This window comes from Felis catus, chromosome B1, assembly GCF_018350175.1.
Source record: "Felis catus isolate Fca126 chromosome B1, F.catus_Fca126_mat1.0, whole genome shotgun sequence".
Taxonomy (NCBI): Eukaryota; Metazoa; Chordata; class Mammalia; order Carnivora; family Felidae; genus Felis; species Felis catus.
The window spans coordinates 119,907,599-119,925,111 of NC_058371.1; the positions used below are offsets into that span (position 1 = coordinate 119,907,599).

At 36.8% G+C, this 17,513-nt stretch overlaps 1 protein-coding gene across 1 annotated transcript in view; it reads right to left on the bottom strand.

The window, feature by feature from the left end:
- The window catches only part of BANK1 (B cell scaffold protein with ankyrin repeats 1), a 311,535-nt gene that overhangs the window by 37,202 nt on the left and 256,820 nt on the right, over positions 1–17,513 (bottom strand). Inside the window, exons 9-11 of the mRNA XM_045056738.1 lie at positions 11,400–11,475; positions 7,599–7,910; positions 2,503–2,796 (exon numbers count right to left, since the gene is read on the bottom strand). Coding sequence (XP_044912673.1) covers positions 2,503–2,796; positions 7,599–7,910; positions 11,400–11,475 — 682 coding nt within the window. The remainder of the gene's footprint in view (positions 1–2,502; positions 2,797–7,598; positions 7,911–11,399; positions 11,476–17,513) is intronic.

A 17,513-nucleotide genomic window follows, 5' to 3' on the forward strand; every position in this document is an offset into this window, starting at 1 on the left:
AAAGTCCTTCTCCAATGAACTGAGGCAATCATCCATGATGGAAGGTTTATTCTTTGGAGAAACCGAACAAAAGTAGTTCTGGCCATGGACACGAGGCACAGTGGGTCACAAGAGTTACACACTGGGCTGAACACAGGGAGAACAAGTTGAATTATGCATTCTAAATAGTGAAATTTCCCAGTTTCCTTCCCACATTTCATCTCAGACTTCTGGCAACCAGACATATAAAGTAGGTTGGAGTTTTGGACTTTATTCTAGGAAAACTGAAAAGGATAGAAAAATAGATCTATATAAACTAACATTGTGGGTAGGTAATTCAATGAAAAAGTTATTTATCTCCCCTTCTAATGCAGTCCACAAATTAATAAGTAGAGTTTCCATTTAGGTTTTTGGAGCTTCATAAAGGCACAGTTAAGATATTTGATGGATGTATCAAGCATTCCAGATAGCACAAAAAGCAAACAAAGGTAATAGAGATAATATGAAAACTACAGAACAATTAAAATCACAAAAATTTTAAAAATCAAATCAGAACAAAATAAAAGAAAACAGTAACAAAGGTATTGAATTCCACTGCCCTCACCACTTCCAAAGAAAGAGAAAATAAATATACAAAAATAACAAATTGAGAACAAGAAATGCATGTTCATACAAGGTACTGATACGTAGAGGTCATCTCTCAGACACTATGGAGTTGTGCACTACACCCAACCAAACAGAAAATGAGAATATGACAGCCAATAAAAGAATGGGAAGATAAAATGCAAAAAGTAGAACATCGCAACATGGGAGTCTCTACCTGTGGTCCTGAGAACACCCCAAGGAATGGGATATAGAAGACGATGTACCTCTTCAGAAACTTCTAGAATAAAACTAAATTCTTGTGTTGAGCTGTGTCTATTTTCTTTCTTTAAAAAAAATATTTAGTGGTGGGGCGCCTGGGAGGCTCAGTCGGTTGGGCATCCGACTTCGGCTCAGGTCATGATCTCACAGCTTGTGAGTTCACAGCTAAGAGCCTGGAGCCTGCTTCAGATTCTGTGTCTCCCTCGCTCTCTGCCCCTCCCCCACTCGTGCTCTGTCTCTCTCTCCCCTTCAAAAAAAAAAATAAACATTAAAAAAAAATTTTTTTTAAATATTTGTTGGGAGGTAGTATCCTTGTCTAAGGCCTAGTAGTATTCTAGAGGTCACTATATTCTACAATCTAAGAATTTCTAATTGCACCTACTCCCTGACATAATAATTTAGATGATTGTTCCAGCTGACATTTTATTTTAGCTGACACATTTATTAATTTGTTATTTTCCAATTTGTAATAGTTTCTTGAACATTGTCAGCAGAACACTGTTGAGTAAGTACATTGTACACTGGTAATTAACTTTACACGTACTTGATAAATTTTCTTATACGAATTATATATTTCCCAATACATAATGCATAAGCAATGGAGTGGTTTTTTTGAAACATATTAAGCATAGATGAGTAACTTGTGCTTCTTTTCTGTAGGTTTGCGGTATATATTTAAATGTTCTGTTGGAGTACTTGGTTCGAATTGTTTGAATATATAATCTATTGCTTCTCAGCTTTAGTTATCCCTCAAACATTTTGTTTGTGTTCCATTCTGTTCAAAAATCTGTAATAAAGTGTCGCATTGCACTCTAGGTATGTATTTGCATACCTGCCACTTAGGGACTCTTCCAGGATGAAGAAATTGTTTTATGCCATTTTCTCAGTCCCTAGGATGGTATTTTAGCCCAAAAAGGCACTCAGTCCATGTGCATACAATGAGCTGATAAATAAAAGTCATCTCGCAGACACTATGGATTCATGGAGTACATCCAACCAAACGGTATAGAACAGTGCTGGAAAATAACAATAGAGTAAGTATACCTTGCTGAGGCTATAGATATACAAAAGCTCAACAATTTTTTAGTTTTTTTTTTTAATTTAGATTCAACTGAGTAGAAAATGAGGAAGAAGAATTGGAGTCTAAAATGCAGTACAAATTCTACGGCAGATTGTTGGGGTAAAAAATTAAGAGAGTAATTAGAGTTGCACATCTGAGATTCTAGTATTCACAACTTTTTCAGTTTTTAAAGTTGTTTTCAGTGGAATTAGGAGCAAAAAGTAAAGTTGTGGTAAGAAGTACTTCCCTCTTTTTCTTGTATTGCACATTATTCATAGGAGGTGAGCTTTCCTCTTGTAGAATTATAGAAAAAGTTTCAAATAGAATTTCTGCACATAAGCTGTGGTTTCATCTCTTTGGGTAATCTGTCAAAACTATTCTTCTTAATGAAGAACTAGCAACCAGAACCCTATCGTTATTCTTATTCTCTTTATTCATCGTGTTTCTATATTTAAAAATGTGCCAGTAAAACTCACCTATGACTTGAAAAGAATATTTCATCCATGGGGTTTTTGACTCCACCAAAAAACAGGACAACTCCTCCCACCCTCAAAGCATTCACACACACACACACACACACACACAACAAAAAACATTACCTTGAGCTATGTAAGGTGTGGTTTCCTCTTTTGGAGGGATATTTGTGGGTCGAGGTGTAGGGGCAGGAGGTCTGTTTAGTATAAAAGACCAACTCCCATTTTTTTTCTTTGTACTCATATTGGCCAATATCATGTCATAATCACTGTCTTCAATCTCAGCAAATGTATATGGGTCTTCCTCTTTCTCGTCTTCATTTTCTCTCCTTTCTCCTTTGGTCTCGCCTCCTGTTTCCTGTCTTGCTCCGAGATCACACCAGTTTTGACTTCTTTCCATTTGGCCTTCCACCATTTTCCCTGCTTATGAAATATTTAGGTGGTGGTTACTCTTCTCTTACATGCAATATTACTGATGTCCTTCCGTCACTTTCTTGAAACTTCCCCCCTGAATAATTTGTATATTATCCTATAGATCTCTTTTCTTTTTTTTTTAATGTTTATTTATTTTTGAGACAGAGAGAGACAGAGCATGAACGGGGGAGGGGCAGAGAGAGAGGGAGACACAGAATCGGAAACAGGCTCCAGGCTCTGAGCTGTCAGCACAGAGCCCGACGCGGGGCTCGAACTCACAGACGTGAGATCATGACCTGAGCCGAAGTCAGACACTTAATCGACCAAGCCACCCAGGCGCCCCTATCCTATAGATGTCAAAAAGAAGAGTGAACTGTATAATTTACTACCATTCTCCTGCAGTTTGTAATTGTTACCTTTGTTTTAAAAAAAAGTTTGTTAGAGGTGCCTGGTTGGCTCAGTCAGTAGAGCATGTGACTCTTGGTATCAGGGTTGTAAGGTCGAGCCCCACACTGGGTGTAGAGATTACTTAAAAATAAAATCTTACAGGGGCGCCTGGGTGGCGCAGTCGGTTAAGCGTCCGACTTCAGCCAGGTCACGATCTCGCAGTCCGTGAGTTCAAGCCCCGCGTCAGGCTCTGGGCTGATGGCTCGGAGCCTGGAGCCTGTTTCTGATTCTGTGTCTCCCTCTCTCTCTGCCCCTCCCCCGTTCATGCTCTGTCTCTCTCTGTCCCAAAAATAAATAAACATTGAAAAAAAAACAAAAAAAAAATAAAATCTTACACCGTGTGAACTAATTGGAAGTAAAATAACAACTTAAAAAAAAATAAAACATTTCACAACCAGAAAAAAAATCTTAAAAAAAGTGTTTAAAACACATATTTCTTTGAAAACATATAAATAAGCATATAAATATATGCTAAATATAAGCACATAGTTTACAAGGGATTTAATACCAAAAAATTGAAGGACAAAACTAAGCCTCCAGTTCCAAATGCTTTGAAAACTTATTTTTCAAGCAGAATATGCTAAGATTTTTTTTTTTCCATTTGAAGTCATTTTACCATTCATAGGGCTTGCACTGGGTATTTTGCCTAACATTCAATTTCTCTGAAAATGACAGGGGGGAATAGCCAAACGTGCCATTACTCGCTTTCTTACAGTACGTCTCACAGTGGTTTGACAAACTGAGTTTCAAAAATGTAACTCTTGATTTCTATAAGCCAGCATGAACCTCATTCTTAGATAAAGGACGTTGAAAGTAGGGTTTGTGACATGATGGCATGGATAATCAAAGGCTTAAAGATTAATTCATATGAAAAGACTAATCTTTTATGGTTTTAAAACTCAGCAAAATCTTTACATATTTTTTAAAGAATGTATTAAAATATTTTAGTAGCAGTTATTTAGAAGACAAAGTATCACATTCTTTGGTTAATGAGTATGAAAATTTTTATTAATGAAAATTTTTATTAAAAGACTTAAAATTTTTTAATGTTTATTTTTGAGAGAAAGAGAGAGAGAAAGAGAGAGAGAGAGAGAAAATGGAGGAGGGGCAGAGACAGAGGGACACAGAATCTGAAGCAGGCTCCAGGCTCTGAGCTGTCAGCACAGAGCCTGACATGGGTCTTGAACTCACGGACTGCGAGATCATAATTTGAGCCGAGATGCTCAACTGACTGAGCCACCCAGGTACCCCAAACATTAGACTATTGACAAATGTTTTGCTTAAAGCATTAATGAAAACAATAAAATGGAAAAAATTAAAGTTATTGACTTAAAAATCATTGCTTTTCTGGGTTGTTTTGAGAGATCATGCATGTGACCTAAGGGAGAACTACTCTCCTTCCTCTTTGGTGACAATCTGACCAAATGATTTCTGGGTTACTTATGGCTATTTTAGTGGAAAGATGTGGAAGCTAAGGAGAATGACAAGTTGTAGAACAAATAAAAATATATTATTTTCAGTAGTTCAGCAATTGTATGGGTAGGCTCATGAAGAGAGGCCAAGATCCCTCCCCAACCAGTCTTAGTTCCGATTGCTTCAATTAGTTTAAGCCAAGAAGTAATGCCTAATTGCCTACCACCAACTTCCAAATCTGCATGATTTTCCTTTCTCCTTATGAATAATATGGTACTGAGATTTTGACTTCATGACTTCTGTTTCACTGACAGCATAACAGGTGAAACCAGATTAAGTGTGTGGGAAACATTTTTACAGTGTTTCATTTTTAGCGGAATGTGTCAACTATCTTACTTTTATCAACCCATTTCCTGAGCTGTTAAACTCTTTGTTTCTCCACCCACCCTCCTTCCCAACTCTTTCTAAAGTTGGGCTTGTCGCAGAAATAATACATTTTTCTTTTTTATTTCCCAATGTATCCGATTCTACTTTTCACGTCAGAGCGGGGCCGTAGCATCCTCAATTCAAGTTGTGCATCAGGAAATAAAGATGAAACAAAATCACTCCTATCATTCTAATTTTTGAAAAAAAACAATAGTAGCAGACTGTGTAACAAAGAGAAGAATCTTAAAAGCCAAGGAAACTGGTTTATAGAAGTATTTGATACAGTTTAATTACAGGCTTTATGGTCTTGGGTCTGAGTCAAAGAGGAATAATAGCGATTGTTGCCTTGCAAGTGTGTTCTGGAGAGAAAGAGGGACAATGTGTTCTTCATAAACTGACAAGTGTTCTATAGTGTTTTATATTATCTTTTTCCTCCAGCGAATATGTCCATAAATCCATCCTGGGGAATCTGATGCTTAGGATATGGAGAGGTGGCCCTTCCTCTTTCGGTAATTTGAGGGCATAAGGAAACTCATCCCAGAAAACAATTCTGAAGGTATCACTAGCTAAAATCAAAGACTCCACACAAATTCCCTGGCAGAAAGAAAGAAAGAAGAAAGAAAGAAAGAAAGAAAGAAAGAAAGAAAGAAAGAAAGAAAGAAAGAAAGAAAGAAAGAAAGAGAAAAAAAGAAAAAGAAAAAGTGGTAGCTTCCAGCATTATTTTCAAAGGCTGTAATCAAAGAACTTTAAGAAAAAATATTGACGTGTTATTTTCCATTACTTCCAATATTAGCCCGATGAAAACATGTGGTCAAAACTAACACTGCATATCAAATGTAAAAGTATAAGGTTTTAAAATAAAAAGTGTGGATTTTGTTTTATTTTGCTTCTTGTATTTGGTACTTTTCAGAAGATATACTTGCCAACATTACACTTCTGGTATTAGAAATCTGGTGATTGCTCTCTGTAGTTTTAAGCCTTCTAACCAACATATGGCATATAAAAATTTACATTAGGGAAAACACAATTTACTATTAGCTCCTTTAAGAGATTTAACTTGATGGAAGACAAGTTTGTCTTCTTTACAATTTATTTTAATAATTACATAAAATTATTCACATCTGTAAAAAGTGAGAAAATATACAAGAATTTTATTGACAGGGTACTGCTTACCTATGTCTCTCTCCCCACCCCCAGTATTGATACACCTACCTCCCTGATCTATCACAACGGTCTCTCAGAGACCATTGGCACGTAGTAGGTAATCAACACATATTTGTTGAATGAATGAAAGAATCAGAGGAGTGCCCATTAGGTTTTCCATACTTTCCATTAAGCAGGACTTTTCATCTCTGAGTACAGTGCATGACCTTAGTAAAGGTTTATGTTCATCAACTTGAACCTTTAGAGAGACAGGACCTTCAAGGATATAAATGCTAAATTTCATGGCTTCCAATTCACTTTTTGAAACAGTGTTTATTATACTTTATAGCCCTCTAGGATTCAACAGCTAAAGTACAATGGCAAACACAGCTTTAATAATAGATATTTCTTTCACCTTATTAAAAGTTCATTTAAGAACATTGTTTGAATTTGGAAAGTACATGTAAAATAGTAATCAATAATGTCGGTGATCATTAGTGACTGTAAGAGAGAGCCTGGAGATAGAAGTCTGTTAGGCTGTTGAACATTCCAGCCAGAAAGCCCAATATGGAAGCTCCTGTCGATACTACCCACACCACCCCTGTCCTCCCTCCCGACTCCTGCCCCCATTACACATGGTAAATCTTATATCTGGGAACAAATGCAATCACAGCCATTTAACTGTTCTTCCACGTTAGCAATATATTTAGTGTTCTTAGGCTTTGGTCTCAGTGCAGTGTGAGAAACCCTTTACCACTTGCTTCCCCTGCAGCTACCAACTGAGTGACGTGCCCAAGGTCATTTTCAAATCTGTAAAACGTTAGCCTTTTCCTTTGCCAGATGACTTTTTTTTTTAAAGGAAAGTTGTCATTTAGTTTTCCACATGATGCTTGAGGTTCATGTTACGTGAAGGAGTACAGACTCCTTCCAAGTTTTATTTCTCTACTTGAAGCTTTGTAATGAGACTGCTCTGAAAGAAAGGAAGGGAGGGAAGGAGGAAGGAAAGGTGGTAGGAAAGGGAAAGAAAGGGAGGATAGAGAGAAAGAAAGAAAGAAAGAAAGAAAGAAAGAAAGAAAGAAAGAGAGACAGAGGGACAGAGGAAGGAAGGAAAGAAGGAAAGAAGGAAGGAAGAAAAGAAAAGAAGGAAAGAAGAAGAAAGAAAGAGAGAGAGAGGGAGGGAAGGAGGGAGGGGGGAGGAAGAAAGGGAAAGTGAATGAATGGCAGGTATCTATCGCCTAATTTCTGAGGCCTTAAAGGAACAGCAAGAAAGTTGATCTTGGGTTTAAAAGCTGATCTTCCCTGTACAGATTTGCCACTGCACTATATGCTATGGAAGCCCGTCAAACTTTTGTTGTTGTTGTTTTAACCCTTAAACTTACCCTGCAATGTGCAGTGAGGTTTTTCCAGTGGGAAGGCAGCAGCTACAGGTCGTGGAGGGGGGGGAGGTGGTCTGTTGCTGACGAGTGGCTCTCGTGAAGTATGTTCTGGATTGTCTCCAGGAACGAACACATAGAAGTCATCATCATACTGGTTCGCAGAAGTGCCAACCCCAACCTCTGCTAGGCTGTGCTCGGCCTCTGTGCTCGATTCACCCTCTTTATCTTCCTTTGCCAGTTCATCTGCCTCAGCTCCTTCTGCCCACTGCCTGTATGTCTGTCCACCTTCAGGATGAAATGCTGGGGTCTGTATGGCTGTTTATGATGAAGACAGTAGATTTCATTTAAACACACCATCTGGAGGCATTTCATGTTTTCTAATTTCATACAGAAGTGATAGTACTGCTAATAAAACTTTTATGATCTGATACAGTGGAAAGCTGACAAATGCATAATTTTAGCGAACAGTCATTCTTGGGCTTTTAAAATACCAAACGAGGGGTGCCTGGGTGGCGCAGTCGGTTAAGCGTCCGACTTCAGCCAGGTCATGATCTCGCGGTCCGTGAGTTCGAGCCCCGCGTCGGGCTCTGGGCTGATGGCTCAGAGCCTGGAGCCTGTTTCCGATTCTGTGTCTCCCTCTCTCTCTGCCCCCTCCCCCATTCATGCTCTGTCTCTCTCTGTCCCAAAAATAAATAAACGTTGAAAAAAAAATTAAAAAAAAAAACCAAACGAACAGTTAAAGCTTCCTTATATCTTGCTACCTCACAATACGACACACTCATACATACAGTAACACTTGGATTCTCTAGAGTTATTGTTTGAGCAGATTCATATATGACTGCATGACTGCATTTTTATTAGAAAACAGCATAACTGACCTAAGAAGTGATAAGTTATGGAAAAGCTAAATTCAAGGAAAAATGATAAACTTTAACTGGCTTGTAAATAATGCAATAAAAGTGACTCTGTCCTCTTACTTAGTGACTATTTTAATATATAATTATCACCAGATTATATCTTAACTCTTGAAAACATTACTTGAGGAAAGTGTTATTTTTTGGTGGAGAAGCATCCAAATCACCAATGGTAGGTAAATCTTTCTAAGATTCAGTTCTGTCATCTATGAAATATATCCTATCCTGAAACTTAACCAAATAATCCAAATTCCCTCCGTCCTAAGAATCATGATTCCATCATTTGTTTTTATAATGTACACAATAAATACCCAGGAAGAAAACTGAAAAAAAGATACTATAATGCAGTAACTTCAAATCTTAAGATTTTGTTGTTTAAATTTTCATAAAAATTCCACTTTAAATAAAGAATTCACAAAACTTTAAAACAACCTTGGAATCTCTAGATTGGAAGGAATATGTGAATTACTGTCATTGTCAGTGCAATAGACAAGCAAATGACTGTTGGTTTAGTGTTGCTAAGCTGAAATACAGCTAAAGAAGCCAATTGGCAGAGTATGGAGAAAAAGGCCTTTTTTTTTTTAAACAACAAAGAGTTATGCTGTAGAAACTTTTCAGTTATGGGAGAAAATCAGTCATGAAGAAAAATTGTGCCCATGATGGTACCCCATATTTCTATGTGAAATTTTATTTTTTATTGTTCTTTCTTTCTACATGAGAAAGAAGAAAGATACAGCTTCCGTATTAGAACTACAGACCAAGACTCTTTAATTAGTAGGTTGGGCAGAGCAACCAGCCATTCATTCTTGCACAGATCTCATTCATCTTTCTACCTCTAACACCAAACACTGAGCCCAAAATAAAGTAGTTTCTAGAAATACTGACGGAGTAGACAATGCAGTGACTGGAAAGAAATTACTGCTCAGGCTAGCAAAGGGACTTCACTATTTCTGTCTGGGCAAATCGATCATCAACTATAGGAAATTACTTGTAGCCACCCTCATGTTTATGTATTCAGTATTTATGTTTTATGTTTACACTGTCTAAGCAACAGAGTCTCCTTGGTCCCTGTCAAAAATGCCCAAACCTGGAATCCAGCCCTGGGCGGGGGGTTGGATGTAGTAGGTCAGTCAGTTTTGGCAACTTCACAGTGATCGTGATACTAATGGAAATCTGCTTAGGTGTGCCATGCTCCCTGAGTCCAGTCACACAGAATTTCCTAAACAAGAAAATTCCAGGTCCAAATGGTCTTTAGAAATGAGGTTGTTCTCTATAAATAATTGAAATCATGTTTTTCTCTTTGTAGGAAGTTCTTCTGAGGATTAAATTTCATAATAAATAAATGGTCATTATCAATGATGGCCTTTATCATCCGTTTTATTACTGTCAAAAATAAAAATAAAATGTATGGCTTCAAAACTCAGTGCATTAATTCATCACTTTAGCATTGTTTTGTGTTATGCCATAACTTTTGAGGTTGTTTCCTGATTTGCCAAAGTATGCTAGTTAAGACATTATATTTAATTTTATCTGATTTGCAGATCAGCCTACCATTTGAAAAACTAGTGGTCAATAATGGTTATTGAGCATCAACTGTGCAGTGTTCAAAGGGCAATGCCCCAGGGTAAGAGCATGCTTGATATGTGAGATGTCACTGTGGCTGTGAACAAACAAGACAGGGGTCAGAGATGGGACCAAAAAGGTTATCCAGGGATAATATTTAGATGATGATAAAGATTATAAGTATGATGAGAAAGTAAAGAGAAATTTGGAACAGAAAAGTGATTAGTTCCTTCACGAAGCATAGAGTATTAGGAGTAGCAAATGTGGAAGCTGCTATTTCAGGGTTTCTTAATAGCAGTGCTGCTGAGATTTCGGACTAGATAATCCTGTGTTGCGTGTGGTCTGCGTCCTATGCATCATGGGACATTTAGCAGAATGGCTGGTGTCCACCCCCTAAATGCCAGTTTGGGAAGCTCCCTTCTCAAATCATGATAATAAAACAGCTTCTGTCCATTGAAAAATATCGCCGGTTTTGAGTGGAAAATAGTCCTTCATTGACAACCATTGTGCCACTGCAATAATCCAAGGAAGAGCTGATGGCAGCATGAACTAGGGTAAATAATGAAAGATTGAGGAACCGCTGAATGCTGGCTACGCTGTGAAGGTGAAGTCAACATTATTATTATCCGACAGACTGGATGTGGGGTGAGAGAGGAAGTAAAAAAGCCAAAGGACTTCCAGGTTTTTGGACGGAATGAAACAAGGAAAGAATCTTCACTTACTGAAATGGGAAAGTCAGCAGGTGGTGTAGGTTTGAAAGCACCAAGCATTAGGGATTTTGGATTTGGAAATGCTGTGTGGGGGATGCCTTTCAGATGTGCTGGTGAAGGAAGTTATTGTATACCAGTGGAATCTGGCATAATGGGTAGTTATATACACGTAGGGAGACTGAATTAGCCCTCAGACATTAGAATATAGAACCACATCCTATGACAGCCAGGAAGGACCTTAGAGAGAGACCTAGTCCAAGCTTCTCATTTCCCAGCAGAGGAAACTAAGGTCTGAAAAGAATGTGACTTTGTTTTAAAAAATACTGAAAAAGCAGAGTTGTCAAATAGTCAAAATATTTGCATCAATCTGACTTGTGTATTCTCTCTGGGTAGGAAAAACTGGGGTTTGATTATTCAACACTGAACTTAATAGAAGTATTTCAATTGGCAAGATAATGTAGTAACATCTCTACCGTATTATAAATGAGAGGACATTTAGTTAATTAAATGCCTTTCCATGCTCTCCATGCACTCTTCAGTCTTACTTGACCAGTTACAGGTACCTTAATATAAATGTTACATATATACATGTATTCATAACATACAGGAATACTTACTAGAAGAATATGCAAATAATGAAGTAAAATCATCTTCATAGTCATTTTCTTGATCATTTCTGCTAACTTCTGGGATCTGAAAAAAAATGAATGTTTTTAATAATACCCATTCATCTTAAAAAATTTTTTTTAATGTTTATTTTTTTGAAAGAGAGAGAGAGCATGAGTGGGGAGGGGCAGAGTGAGAGGGAGACAGACAGAATCTGAAGCAGGCTCCAGGCTCTGAGCTGTCAGCACAGAGTCGAATGTGGGGCTCGAACCCACAAACCATGAGATCATGACCTGAGCTGAAGGTGGACGCTTAACTGACTGAGCCACCCAGGGGCCCCTATCCGTTCATCTTAATGCATCTGTATCATTACATATATCAAATGGAAAGTTAATATCTGTGGAAATAAGAAATTGTCTTAGTATTTCTTTAAGTCCTTTGTTTATATTACATATCTCAGCTATTATATTTGTGCCAGCTACAATACAATTGTTCAATGACATAAAGTATTAAAAGTATACTGCGGCAATTAGACATTTCCAATAAATAATAAGTTGATTGAAAATGAAACTTACTGCAATTACTTTAAGATTCAAAGCAACGGTCATGAAATTTAGGTGCAATAAATAAGATCTGAAAATTGAACACAACTATTTCTCTTAAAAACCACGCTCTTTCCTTTCTTTTAACATTTCTGGGGTGCCTGGATGGCTCAGTTGGTTGACAGCCCGACACTTGGTTTTGGTTCAGGACATGATCTCATGGTTAATGGGTTCCAGGCTTGTTTTGAGACTCGACAGCACAGAGCCTGTTTGGGATTCTCTCTGTCCCTCTCTCTTTGTTCCTCCCCTGCTCAGGCTCTCTCTTTCTTTATCTCAAAATAAATAAGTAAACTTAAAAAAATATTTCTGTATCTTTTACCAGTTCAAAAGACTTCTTAATTACATCAAGTATAATAATACAGTGAAAGCCAGTGAAACTGCAAAATGGCTTATTTTCCATCTTTTAAAAAGAAAAAAAGAAACAGACTAAGGGGATTTACGTTTGTTTTTCTGAAGTCCGTTCCACTACACTAGAAAAGACAGAAACCTGTCATCTCTGAATTGCTAGTCTTTGTTTATAATCTCTGAAGGAGACATGGGATCTACAGTAGTGGAACATATTGGTGCTCCTAGAGAAAGGTAAGTAATACCAGTGACAGTTCTATTTGTGCAAAAGCATCTAGAGAAAAAGATGGAGGTTGGATGCATCAATATAGGTCACATTTTGTTACCATGAACCTCAAGTGATTATTCAAATGATTTATGCTTTTGTTCTTACTACAACTTAAATGATTAGTCCATTTGCTCTGCATTTTAAATGTCCCTTTGTTTGTTTGTTTATTTGTATATCTATGTAAAATGTTTTATTTTTGCGAGGGGAGGGCAGAGAGAGAGGAGGACAGGATCCAAAGCGGGCTCTGCACGGACAGTAGCGAGTCTGATATGGGGCTCCAACTCACGAACTGTGAGATCATGACCTGAGCTGAAGGTCAATGCTCAACCGACTGAGCCACTCAGGTGCCTCTAGAACGTTCCTTTAAAAATTAGAAGCATCCATATTGAAACATTATTAAATTTATAATAGCCTTGGTATGCAAGGGTATTTGAGCTATATATGGACGTCATCAATTTGATTGGTCAGTCACTCTGGCCAATGGGAGCCCAATGGAATTTATTCTTCCTTCCTTCCTTCCTTCCTCTTTCTCTCTCCCTCCTTTTCTTTCTTTTCTTTCTTTCTTTCTTTCTTTCTTTCTTTCTTTCTTTCTTTCTTTCTTTCTCTCTCTCTCTTTTCTTTCTTTCTTTCTTTCTTTCTTTCTTTCTTTCTTTCTTTCTTTCTTTCTTTCTTTCTTTCTTTCTTCTTTCTTTCTTCTTTCTCTTTCTCTCTTTCTATTAATGCTATCCAGAGAAGCAACATGGTCTTTGATTTCCAGTGGAATCTTGAAAGTAAAAGTGTCTTTATTATTATTATCATTATTATTATTAGTTAACCTGATGCAGAAGCTCATTTCATATTTAAATCATTTTTTCCCCTTGGTGGACTCAATAAAATGCTAATATGAAAAGTCATATAACTTTGACATGTTGATTGATACTTGTATGCTTTGCTATTAAATGCATTGTTTAATACAGACATTCTTTGTTTCCAATTAGCCTCACCTCTTTATTTCATAAGATAGATCAAGAATATGTTTAAAAATCCATAATACTTTTAAAATCATATCCAGGAAGTTTTTACTAGAATAACAGGGATTGTTTTCAGAGATTTCAGAAATTATGTAAAAATTTTCTACATACTATTCACAAGCCTAGACATTATGAGCACAAAATCTGTGAACGAATAATGAGACTGTGGGCAAGCATGTAGATGTATGTGTATGTACTGAGGTTAAAATCTAATGGAGTCATTTTTATGTTATAAGCTATATGACATTTGTATTAATAAACAAGCAAGCCCAAAAATGTACTGAAGGAAGAAGCTTTCCAAATTTAAAAAGGAGCTAAGTTTGACAGGTTTTGAGCACTTTTATAACTATCATGCAAAATTGGCATTTTGAATATCGGGCTATGCAGAGATTAGTCGTTTTCTCAGGAATGAGAGATCTTTAGAAATGTTTAAGTGATAAGATAGTTGTTTCTTACCTGAATTCCTTATGCTTATAATCATATTTATTTTCAAAAATATGTTAGATTGGTGACATATTAATAACTGTTGAAGGAAATCGATGATGGTTTCAAAGACAAGTATGCTGGCCATCTGACTTTAGTATTTGGCTGTGTGGTAGGTACAGTGGGCAGAGCATGGCTTGTGAAATCAATCTAAGAACAAACCACAGCTCTATGATTTATTAGCTGTGTTATATTGGGCAACTCTATATCTCAATATTCTATGCTGCCAAATGTGAATAGTATTATCTATGCCATCAGTTTGCTGAGAGGGCTAAATGAGAATAATGTAAGCAAAACACATAGTACCTGTAACCACATAGTAATTGCTCAATGAATGTAACCTGCACATGTTAGATTTTCCTTCATCCTACAAAATGTAATTCTACATTTAATAAAGTACAGTAATCACATCGATTTGATGGGGAAAGCATCAGGAATGAACCAATAGTTATTTAGCTTATTTCTTCTCAGTTGTGTGCCTCTAGAAGTTTTGCTGACAGAAAAAGAACTAGAATATAAACTTCGTATCTGATTGAAGTGTGGCAGTATGATTTTGTTATTAAAAATGCTTTGATAATTTATAAGATAATAGAGACAGGCATGAAAAAGCAGTAATTCTTTAATAAGTTCCTTTTTCTAAAGCTAGAGTCTGACTTTATTCATTAATTTGTTAAATAAATATGCAGGCCTACTATGTGCTAATTACTCTGTTAGCAATTAAGGAAAATAAGTTAAAAATAAGAGACATAATTCCCATTCTCACAACTCTCATATTTTTTATAGAAGACAAAATAATAAAATGATCAGAATACAATATTTTACTTACTTCACTACACAAATTCAGTCCTTAGAGGTGAAAAGGAGAATTAAGGAAGAATCAGATAATCAGCGCCAAATTTTATTAAGTTGCTTTCTGTATGAGGAGTTTGGATGAAAAAATTATCTTGATGCTTGCCATGAGTCCTACTTCTCTAAATGAAAAATTCAGCTTAAATAATGTAATCTATTAGCTGAATATGCTCAGTGTAATATTCCAGCCCACAGACAATGTTTAATGAAATTAAAATCATTCATTATCAAAGATAAACTAAGAAGAGAACGTGTTGACTAAGGTTTATAAAGCTCCACATGGCTTGGCATCCAGCACTGTACAAATTGATCATAATATTCTGATTTTGAGGGAGTGAATAAAAACAATCTTCACATGGCAGTTGGTTTCCAAATCTTGTTATGAGATTCTGAAGATATTATAATTAGCTTAACTCTTGCCCAACTTTCCACAGTGTTGACTTTAAACGATTTTGCCAGCTGGAAAGCACATGGCAGTCTGTGGAATGAGAGTAAGAAGACATACATGTTCGAAGAATAACAAATTGGCCTGTAACATTTTATATTTTACCCAAAATGTATGTACTAAGCTGCAGAATCCGAGATAATATTCCAATGGAAATAATAAAGAGTATACTTACTAAATGTTAAGAATAATGAACAATGTTTTACTAAAGCCATGAATAAGAGTCTCAAAAAAGTTTTTTTGAAGATGAATTGTAGGAGTATGCTATCTTAGCTCTCACTACATCTTTTAAGAGGATTTGTTTCTCCTTAGGCCATCTAGGAATATGGTCTAAAAGCAGAATCTTCTAATTTCTTATGAAAATTCTCTCTTTTTTGTTTAAAGTTTATTTATTTTGAGAGAGAGAGAGAGAGAGAGAGAGAGAGAGAGAGAGAGAGAGAGAGAAGAGAGCATGTGCATGCATGTGGGAAGGGGAAGAGAGAGAGGGAGAGAAGGAATCCCAAGCAGGATCCGCTCTGTCACCACGGAGCCCGACAAGAGACTCAATCCTACGAACCATGAGATCATGACATGAGCTGAAATCAAGAGTCAGATGCTTAACCGACTGAGCCACCCAAGCGCCCCACAAAGTTCTCTTTATATAATAGGAATTGGAATCCGGAGTGTAAAAATTAAATAGGAAGTTCACCCATGATTGGGAGAAGAAAAAGGAGAATAAAATAGATGCAGAGCTGTGAGGGGGGGGAAAAGTGGACATTTTCCTTAGTATGGACCAAAATTTCATTAGAATAGCCTGAGGAAATATGCTTCAGGTTTAGACAAGTTTTGACCTTAATCTCTGCCCATGATGCAGCTCTGACAACTGCCATAAACTTTAGGCTTGGCTCCTGACCCTGTCACCACATTCTCGCTCTATTTTGGTAGTGTTTGTTTCAAACCCACCGCAGTTGTGGCTTCATCGATCAGGCACCTGCACTGTTATTGGACCATATACTTGGTTTGACTTCAGCCATCTCTGTCACTAAAGTGGGAATGATAAAATTAAAACTCATTCCTTTGTTAGGATTGTAGTTGTAAATGTAAAAAATAGTTAATCTTCATTTAAAATTATAGGATCCAAAGTCTGAAAGGAGCTTGTGGATAATTGGTTTATTCTCTTGTTCACACACTGATATAATATTAAAACAATGTGTCACAATGAAAATGTAAGGATTTAGATATTTTTCTGACTAAAGGTTGTTTTTCTATGTAGTCTATAGTCTGCACTGCCCCACCCTCTTTACAAGTTGGCTTTTCCTGGGTTCCATGCTTGTCTGTTCTCACAGAATGCATTTTCTTTAGGTGATCTTATTCACTCTGCTGTCTTTACTTTATATCTATATCATGATGATTCTTGGATATATCATTTGCTTCAAACTATTCTAAGGTCTATTGTCTACGATTCAGTCAAGGATATTAGAATCAACAGTCATAAAAGAAAAGGGGAAAACCTAGAGGGAGAGATACCAGAAAAATCAGGAGAGAGAATGGTTGTGTCTACCCCAAAATTCATATGTTGAAATTCTCTCAAAGAAAATTTGTATGTTGAAATTCTCTCAAAGTGATGGCGTTAGGCATGGAGGCCTCTGGGAGGTGATTAGGTCACGAGGAAGGGTCCTCATGAATGGGATTAGTGCACTATAAAAGTAACCCTACAGAAATCCTTTATCCATTCTACTGTATGAGGCTACAGTGAAAAGGTGGCTATCTATGAACCAGGAAGAGTGCCCTCATCAGATATTGAATCTGCTGGGACCATGTTCTGGGAATTCCCAGTTTCCAGAAGTGTGAGAAACGAGAGTTATTTATAAGAACCAACTTATACAGTTTTTGTTATGGCAACCTGAATGGACTAAGAGGATTTCAAGTAAATCTCAATATTACACGATTCAGAAGAGTGAAAAAGAACAGCTATGAAAGCAGTTCATAATATTTTTCAGTCAAGGTCACTGGTGACCTTGGTGAGGGAATTATAATGGAACTGGGTAAATTCATACTGGATTGAAGCATCTTAAGGAGTAAAGTGGAAGTGAAGAATGCAAGGCAACATGTATAGAGTTTCAAGAACAATGATGTGCATAGGG